The 9,969-nt window shown below is 38.6% G+C and overlaps 1 protein-coding gene across 4 annotated transcripts in view; it reads left to right on the plus strand.

Moving 5' to 3' along the window:
• Positions 1–2,290, plus strand: part of mfn1a (mitofusin 1a) — a 32,420-nt gene extending 30,130 nt beyond the window's left edge. For all 4 annotated transcript variants that reach the window (XM_071362645.1, XM_071362646.1, XM_071362647.1 and 1 more), the window contains exon 17: positions 15–2,290. In XM_071362645.1, the coding sequence (XP_071218746.1) occupies positions 15–84 (70 nt within the window). In that variant the 3' untranslated portion in view covers positions 85–2,290. The remainder of the gene's footprint in view (positions 1–14) is intronic.
• Positions 2,291–9,969: the final 7,679 nt, after the last annotated feature.

Consider the following 9,969-nt stretch of genomic DNA (forward strand, 5'->3'; position numbering starts at 1 on the left):
TCTGTTTCCCACAGACACAGAGCCACAGATCTGGAGTCTCAGCTGGAGGCATTCTCTGCCCAGTATCTGCAGAATCAGTGCTGAGTGAACAGATCCTCACAAGGAGCTACATTGAGGTTTTCAATGGAACTGGTTCTAAAATGGTCTGCGGTACCATGATCATTCTATACAGAAACTACTCAGTTTCCAAGAACCAATTTAAAACCAAAAACAGACATTCCCACAACTTCCAAGGAACCAAATGTTCTAGCTGGATAGCATCTGGATGTGTCATTGCATGTGTTATCGCATGGGGCACATCTCACACATGTACAGTGCCTTCGGAAAGTATTCAGACCCCTTGACTTTTTCCACATTTTGTTACGTCACAGCCTTATTGTAAAATGTATTCAATTGTTTTCATTTCATCATCAGTCTACATGCAATACCCCATAACGACAAAGCAAAAACAGTTTTTTTTTTGCACATTTATAAAAAATCGAAAACTGAAATATCACAGTACTCAGACCCTTTACTCAGTACTTTGTTGAAGCACCTTTGGCAGCGATTACAGCCTTGAGTCTTCTTGGGTTGGACGTTACAAGCTTGGCACACCTGTATTTTGGGAGTTTCCCCCATTTTTCTCTGCAGATCCTCTCAAGCTCTGTCAGGTTGGATGGGGAGCGTAGCTGCACAGCTATTTTTAGGTCTCTCCAGAGATGTTCGATTGGGTTCAAGTCTGGGCTCTGACTGGGCCACTCAAGGACATTCAGAGACTTGTCCCGAAGCCACTCCTGCGTTGTCTTGGCTCTGTGCATAGGATCGTTGTCATGTTGGAAGGTGAACCTTCCCCTTAGTCTGAGGTCCTGAGCGCTCTGGGGCAGGTTTTCATCAAGGATCTCTCTGTACTTTGTTCTGTTCATCTTTCCCTCAATCATGACTAGTCTCCTAGTCCCTGCCACTGAAAAACATCCACACAGCATTCAGGCCAAAGAGTTCAATCTTGGTTACATCAGACCAGATAATCTTGTTTCTCATGGTCTGAGAGTCCTTTAGGTGCCTTTTGGTAAACTCCAAGCGGGCCTTTTACTGAGTAGTGGATTCCGTCTGGCCACATCAACCATAAAGGCCTGATTGGTGGAGTGTTGCATCTTCACAGAGGAACTCTGGAGCTCTGTCAGAGTGACCATCGGGTTCTTGGTCACCTCCCTGACCAAGGCCCTTCTTCCCTGAGTGCTCAGTTTGGCCGGTCAGCCAGCTCTAGGAAAGTCTGATTGGTTCTTTTAATTTTTAATACATTTGCAAAAATCTCTAAAAACCTGTTTTCGCTTCATCATTATGGGGTATTGTGTGTAGATTTATGAGGGGGAAAAAATGATTGAATCCATTTTAGAATAAGGCTGTAACGTAACAAAATGTGGAAAAAGTCAAGTGGTTTGAATACTTTCCGAATACACTGTATACAGGGCCAAGCTGATTCAGTAAAACACAATAAAATAACAGGCATAGTACCATACAGTATTTTATTTAGACAGTTGTGAAATCACAGAGGGGTAGACAGAGAGATGGGAGTAACAGTATGACGTTTTAGGTCTCATTTGATGTTTTAGGGCTAGATTCAATCAGCGCTATAGTTCGCTATGAGGTCATTTCCAATTGAGCCGACATGAATGCAGTCTCTGCGAATGCGGGAAATTGCCTTTCAATTTGAATCGCGCTATAGCACTGAACTTTGGCATTACGGATTGAATCGAGCCCTTGGAGTGAAGAATGAACCCCGGTCTGCGGTGGGGAGAGGGAGTATGTGTCTAGAGCCAGTGGTATTACTGCTAGACTACGGGCTCTGCACACACCATACAGTATTGCCATGAAGACACTTTTGTTTTACAGATGGGTCCTGTTTTGACTACCTATGATCTAAGTCAGTAGTAGTTTTTCACTCATATTGTACAGTATTTGTAGTTCAGGCTACTGAGTTTGAAATTAATCTATTTTTCAGCTTTACAAACATCAGTTATTTTCCAGCTCAAAAATAATGTTAGTGTTGACACACTTTAGCAAAATAATAGGATAAATATATGGTATACGGTTCATTTTGCTGCTAAGTTCTACAACCAGTTTTGTCACCTGTGTACCAAGTAAACTCAAATGTATTGTACTTGCATTTTCTGAAACTCTGCACATTACATTTGGTATATTAGAGAGACACTGTTTATTCATTACTGTGCTATTCATCTTCACACAAGTGAAGACATGAATAAACAGCCTTAGTTACTTCATATCTACTAAGTGCAATAAATCTGGCCAGATATTTCTTGGGTCTGTGTTTCTTGCCTGTTGAGGATTTGCCACACCAAGGGGGAAATATTGTTTGACGGGAGGCAATATATGGGTCGTTACATGAATATAGTGCCTGATATTTTCTCTAATAATTTAAGTAAACATTTTGCACCAGTGTTGAATTTTAAAAGCCTGCTATATTTAATGAAGTGCCCTTTAATACACTGAGTGAACAAAACATGATGAACATAGACTGACCAGGGGAAAGTTATGATCCCTTATTGATGTCACTTGTTAAATCGACTTCAATCAGTGTAGATGAAGGGGAGGAGACTAAAGGCTAAAGAAGGATTTGTAAGCCTTGAGACAATTGAGACATGGGTTGTGTATGTGTGCCATTCAGAGGGTGAATGTGCAAGACAAAAGATTGAAGTACCTTTGAACAGGGTATGGTAGTAGGTGCCAGGCGCACCACTTTGTGTCAATAACTGATGGGTTTTTCACGCTCAACAGTTTCCAGTGTATATAAAGAATGGTCCACCACCCAAAGGACAACCAGTCAACTGGGGGAAACACAACATGGGCCAGCATCCCCGTGGAATGCTTTCGACACCTTGTAGTGTCCATGCCCCAATGAATTGAGGCTGTTATGAGAGCAAAAAGGGGGGTGCATCTCAATATTAGGACGTTGTTCTTAATGTTTTGTAGACTCAGTGTATAAACCACATGGAAAATTCAATAAATCGGACTTTCTTTTGTTCCATATTATATTTTCCCGACCTCTATTAAGATTTTAACCCACTTAACCCCAAGTTTTCAGAATCATTGTAAAGCCCTGGTTATTTTGTTGCTTTGACAAAGTAATTTCTGAAGATGATTATTTATTTAATGTAATTAGTGATTCATTTACACTTGTCCCTCATTTTAAGGTCAACCCTGTTACGTGAACTGAACTCTCGTTTTAATATGGTGAAAATCTTCCTTTTTAAATATTTATTTTCAAAAGAAAAAACTGAGCGTGTCATGCATAACTAGTCAACCCTGTTACCCATAGATAGACAATTTTTTTTAAATGGTGAAGCTTGCATTCAATTGCCTCTCCCTGTTGCACAAATCAAGATTCCATTCCCCTTGTGACAAGGGAAGTTATTGCTGATTTCAGATGAAATCGTCAATCCTGTTACTTTAATTGGCACTTTGACTAAATTACAGGACCCAAAAGGTGTGTATCCATTGATGGAATTACCCATATAACACCAACACAGGTAGCCTAGTGGTTAAGAGCGTTGGGCCAGTAACTGAAAGGTCGCTGGTTCAGAGCCGACTAAGTGAAAAAAAATATGTTGATGTGCCCAAGAGCAAGGCACTTTACCCAAATTGCTCTTCAAATGTTTTTGTGTGCCCTTTAAGGTGCATTCTTTCTAAACTGTGAAAAATCCACTGAAATAAATCCACACAATAAATCAAACACAGTATAAATCTTCTTAGGGCTAGGCATCCCGCTAGCGGGACAACTTCTGGTGAAGTTGGAGGGCGCGCAATTCAAATAAATAATCATAAAAATGATGGATATTAAACATGTAGGTACATATAAGTGTCTTATATCGGTTGAAAGCTTAAATTCTTGTTAATCTAACTGCACTGTCCGATTTACAGTAGCCATTACAGCAAAAGCATGCCATGCGATTGTTTGAGGACGGCACCTCACATCAAAATATTTTTCCACCGGCACAGGTTTCATAAATTCACAGATAGCGATTTAAATTATCACTTACTTTTTGAAAATCTTCCTCTGTTTGCAATCCCAAGGGTCCCAGCTACAACATGCATGGTCGTTTTGTTAGATAAAATCCTTCTATATATCCCAAAAAGTCTGTTTAGTTGGCGCCATCGATATCAGTAATCCACTCGCTCAACATGCAGACAAAGGAATCCAAAAATCCAATCGCTAAACTTTGTTAAAACAAGTCAAACTATGTTTCTATTCAATCCTCAGGTACCCTAAAATGTAAATAAACTATAATATTTCATACGGAAAGAAGTATGTTCAATAGAAAAGTAAAATTAGAAAGTGCATGGCCTCTTTGTCACACGCCCACAGACTGATTTCCAACTGTGACTCCTGGTACCAAAACTCAAAATTCTTCCTCGTTTTGGAAGAAACAAGCCTGAAACCTTGAACAATGACTGTTGACATCTAGTGGAAGCCATAAGAATTGCAATCTGGGAGCTGGAATTACATAGGACCCATAGCTTTCCATTGAAAGAAAATGGGATCTAAAAAAAAAAGATTCTGGTTGGTTTTTCTTCTGAGTTTCGGCTACCATATCAATTGTATCATAGTCTCCTACATTATTTTAACATTTCTACAAACGTATGTGTTTTCTATCCAATGATACCGATTATATGCATATCCTGTCTTGTGGGCCTGAGTAACAGGCAGTTTACTTTGGGCACATCAGTCAGGCGAAAATTCGGAAAAAATTGCCACGTAGACAAAATGGGTTGTAATTATTCAACAAGAGGAGAGAGACAACTCTGTTCGTTGGGCTTTCCTAATGATGCACTGTTAAGTGGTTGTTGTTGATTGCTTCCTTTTTGCAAATCTTATAAAATTGTTGTTTGAAAGAATCTGCAGTCTCTCTTCCTATAGAATTTCTCGGACAATTTGGCAACGAGGATGGGATGCAAATTCCGCTTGCCGATTGCTCCTGGGAAGACAGAGGTTAAACTGAGCGCAGGGGCTCCGTTAGACGTGGCTCAGGGTAGCCCACACTCTGCTTAAGCGGAGCAGGAAAGGGACCCGCTCGGACCGGCAGGGAGCGTCAGTGAGTGGATACGTCATTCCGGACAGATCAGATAAATTAAGGGTGAGACTGGTTTCTTTTAAACATCATAGAAAATCCTGTTCTGTGACAGGTTGTGCACATTGTTTTTGTTGTAGCAAAGACACCCCTAGTTAGAAATGTTGTTATAGCAGAGTTATTTCTGATTAGGGGAAGTCCTAGAAGTAATTCTAGGGCAAAAACCCTGTTGAGGCAGGTTGACCCTGTAGGAATCTCCAATTGGGATATTTTTGTTGAAGCATCCTGGTTAGAGACAGGGGTTGTGTTTCTCTGTTGAAGCATGGGATGATATGACACGGTTACGAGTTATGTGATCCCAGGGCATAGAAAATATTCCTTCAGGAAAAAAATAAAAAATAGACATTGTAAAATAAAATTAATTGATCAGTGCACTGGTAAAACAGTTGGTTATGATTGCGAAACCAGCTATACATTTAAAACCTACAAGGGAAATTTCAATAGAAACTATCATGTGGGTACAACATTTAAAATGACATAGAGTAATACAAAAATATTTTGATGGAGAAGAAATTAATATTTTTTAATTATAAGAAAGGAAGATGTTCCTAACAAAATTCTGTTTGTTTTGTGTGTTTTTTTGTTCCTGAGTGTGTGTGTGTGTGTGTGTGTGTGTATTGACGAGAGATTTATTTTAATGGACAAACGATGGACCGTATTTTGGTAATATGTGTTGTCAACGGCAGTGATATTTGAAGTGTGAGACTGGTATAAGACATTAGGTATCCCATATTCTCCAGTAGTAAATTGGCAGACACTTCAGTATTGGTTCTAATACAAGGTATCAGGTGCCGTGACCAATTAAAAGGCACAAATACCATAACTACTCTCCGGGGAAGTGGATATCACTACCTTGGAAAATTGTTAAAATTGGCATATATTAAAACCGTGAGTGAGGAAATCTAAACTCTGGATACTGTTGAGAGAGGCACAGAAATAACCATCATAGAAGAGGTAAACTATAGCAAAGCAATAGAGGCACTAAAGGCAGCGCAAGAGAATTCTACCAAGTTGTCTCGAATATGGGAAGAAAACTAATCATGGATCAAATTGGGCAACATTTCTCTGCTTATGTAAAATTCCAATCTAATAAAGAATTCAGAGATGCTATTGTGAGTTGGCACAATGACATAAAATACAAATCTAAAGCTCAATACATCAGCGTTTTGATGTCAACAAAGAACAAAACCCGTTTTTAAACCAAGATTAGTAGATTTAACATTACTCAGCATAACCGCACTAATCGTACTATTTGTAAATTGAGTAAGTAGTATGCTTATTAGTATTAAGATACAAATGAATTGATTTAACTAATTATGACAAATGTTAAGAAAATGTTGAGCAATGTTATAAAGTAATGACTTTTCAAAGAAAGTTATGTTGACTGACAATTTGTCGGTTACGCTAGCCTTATGAACAACGTAGCATGTCATTGCATCGAACTTGCTAGTATATTAACTATATGCTATTCAACTACTCAACATTTTTTGACTTTATTATTCACGTCATTCTTCGCTTAGCTAAATGGTATTGTGCGTTCTCAATGGACATTGTTAAAACGGGTGCTCTGTAAATTCGCTCTGGCTATTTGCTCTGATTTCAGAGCACACTTGTCTGAATGTACCAGAGCGCAGAATAACTGATGAATTTCCGAACGCTCAACACCCGTTGAATATGGCCGGTGTCAGTAAACATCAGGGAAAAAACGTAATTCAATTGTTGCCAGCAGCACAGTTATTCACCAATGCATTGGGTAACATGGGAACACCCTAACCAGCTCTGCTAGGGTGAGTAGAATGGTCAGAGTGAGGAGGCAGTTAGCTTGGGTGCTTGACTGCCTTTGTGAGGTCAGAGAGCTTTGATCAACCCTTCTCCTCATCCAGAGCGGGCAGTGTGCACTCTGAAGAGTCTGACTTTCCAAAACACCCGATGTTGTAAAATGTCTAACAAGTAATTTGTTATGCTAACAAGCTACCAAGAGGCTGCATAGCAACAGCATCAACTTCCAGTAGACATGTGAAGCTCAACTGAAAGGTTACCGTTTGTTTACAGTATACTAAACTTATAGTATGAAGTATATACTCATTTAGTCTGTAGTATACGCTATATTAGTATTGGTATTCGAACACAGCTTGGGTATGTGAGTACATTGATAGAATGTGTAGGTCTGCTTTGATGACAGGTTTGAAACCTGTTATCAAAATGAATATTGTGGGGGTAGTGAAAAAAAGCGTAGTGTCATTGGAAAAGTGGGTGTAGGGGCAATAGAGCTTGAAATTGGCTAAATTTATGACAGGAAAAGTATTATATTTAGTGGGGAAACGGGCAGAATCGAAAGCGATATGACTACTACCCATGTCTTTGAACATGGGACCAGCAACAATACCCAGATAATTTTACATGGCGATGGGTGTGGAACTGATTTTGGGGTTGGATAATCCTTGCGAGAATTAAAAACAGTGGATATTAGGTAACATATTAAAATTGTCTGTATGTATGGGCGAGAGAACAAATTGTTTGAAAATAGTCAAACTTTGTATCACGCCACATTTAAACAATCGCTAAATGGTGTGAATTTGAGGGTTCTGTGTTGATACAATATGTAGTGAATTTGAAACTCATATGCCAGACATCACCTCATTAGTAAACTATTTGGTAGAGCAGGGCCAAAAGGCATCATATGGGAAAGTACATATGAGAACATATTTGGGGGTTTTCGATTTCAGAAGTCACAAAGCAAATTACACATGATCGAGTAGGAACAATGCAACTCAGAAAAATCCTAGGGGCTTTAATATCGTGAGACACTTTATTCCGTCTTATTCTGAAATATATTAATAGAATTGATGAAAGTGAAGTGGCCTCCCTGTGAACAGAAATTATCATGTTTGTTTTGATTGTAATTTAAAACTTTTTGTTCACCTGGTAAAGTAAGTTAATTGGAAAGTAATAATTTCTAATTTGAATTGTTTGGACTGATTAAGATATAGCAAAATGGAAACAAATAAAATGTTTATTTCACTCCCTTTGAACTGTTTCCCGAGGCTGTTGCCTTGCGAGAGTAGTTAGTGAAATTCTGCAGTTTTATAAATGTATCGGATCTGGCCATAGTGGGAGCTCCCAAATAAGTAAGGCAGGGCCATTGGTTTGTTTGTTTTGCCATACGTTTCACCAGCACACACGCACACAACTCACCGGTTATGAATATTTGTTAAGACGTGTTAATACCATGTTTGATTTATTGTGTGGTGTCTTTTTATTTGGTTGTAAACGGGGTACGCAGAATGATGGAAATGTTTTTAAATGGTTTCTGAGGTACAGGGAAAGAAAAAGAAAGAAAACACTTCATGGGGTTGAATGACCTCTGTTCTGGCTCCCTGGTGAGGCCCGATCACCTTCACTAGAAAGACTGAAGACATTGGGTGAGATTTAAATGGGCTATGTAAACACTAATAGTTCATCATTTAGCAGAAGTCCTATGTGCATTCTGGAACACGTGAAGGACAGAGAGAGCTGCCCTGAATGAGGAACACCTGTCTCTAGTCTATTTTACCATTACCTTATGGGATATACTTATTTCCTTATGGAGTTATCAAGAGTTGTAATTCTAATTTGATTTGTTATTCTAATTTGGTTATTTTTGATTTACAGATAGTATTGTTTTTAATTACTGGTCCCCTGGGGCTTTTGGTAAATATGCTAATTTGTTTCTTCACATGTCTGCCTATGAAAGTTCTTCTCACCTCTAGTTTATTTGAAGAAGTGTATTGCTGTTGTTGTTTTTGTCTTGTTTGACAAATCTCACCAGATTGGGACTGCTGTACGGTCTGGTTTCTCCCTAAGGGGTAACTCTGCGGGGAGATCACCAGTATGATAAGACAAAATGGTTTCAAAAAGTGTGTTATGCTCTTGAAGTTTGTCTTAGACATTTTGATATTAAAAAACTTCTTAGGGCTAGGACCCTTTTTTCTCAATTTCCGCCTGAATGACATGCCCAAAGTAAACTGCCTGTTGCTCAGGCCCTGAAGCCAGGATATGCATATAATTGGTACCATTGGAAAGAAAACACTTTGAAGTTTGTAGAAATGTTAAAATAATGTAGGAGAATATAACACAATAGATATCGTAGGAGAAAATCCAACCTGAATTTTGTTTTTGAGAGAGACCATTCTCTTACAATGGCAAGTATAATGTCATACGGAAAATTAGCTCCCTGGATGGAATTCCTATGGCTTCCACAGGAGCAGTCTATGTTGAAGGTTTCAGGCTTGTAACTTCAAAAACAAATAAGAAATAACAGTTATAGTAGAAGAACACAATCTTGGAAATTCGTATTTGCGCGCGCCATGAAGACAGTACGCACCTGCCAAAATCGGTTTCCTATTGAACATACTTCTTTCCATAAGAAATATTATAGTTTGATTACAATTTAGGGTATTTGAAGAGTCAATAGAAACATATTTTGACTTGTTGAAACAAAGTTTAGGGGTAGATTTTCAGATTCCTTTCTCTGCATGTTGAACGAGTGGATTGCTACGGACATATGGAGGTCTATTTAAACTGACCTTTAAAAGAAAAAAAGAAAAAAAACTAAATTGCACCTGGGCTGGAATAATACATTATGGCCTTTCTCTTGCTGGTACAAAAAAATACAAAAGAACGGTTGGTTTTTTCTTTGTATAATCTTTTACCAGATCTATTGTGTTATATTCTACTACATTTCTTTCACATTTCCATAAACTTCAAAGTGTCTCCTTTCAAACGGTACCAAGAATATGCTTATCCTTGCTTCAGGGCCTGAGCTACAGGCAGTTAGATTTGGGTATGTCATTTTAGGCGAAAATTT

The sequence above is a fragment of the Salvelinus alpinus genome, chromosome 23, assembly GCF_045679555.1.
Source record: "Salvelinus alpinus chromosome 23, SLU_Salpinus.1, whole genome shotgun sequence".
NCBI classification, from domain to species: Eukaryota; Metazoa; Chordata; class Actinopteri; order Salmoniformes; family Salmonidae; genus Salvelinus; species Salvelinus alpinus.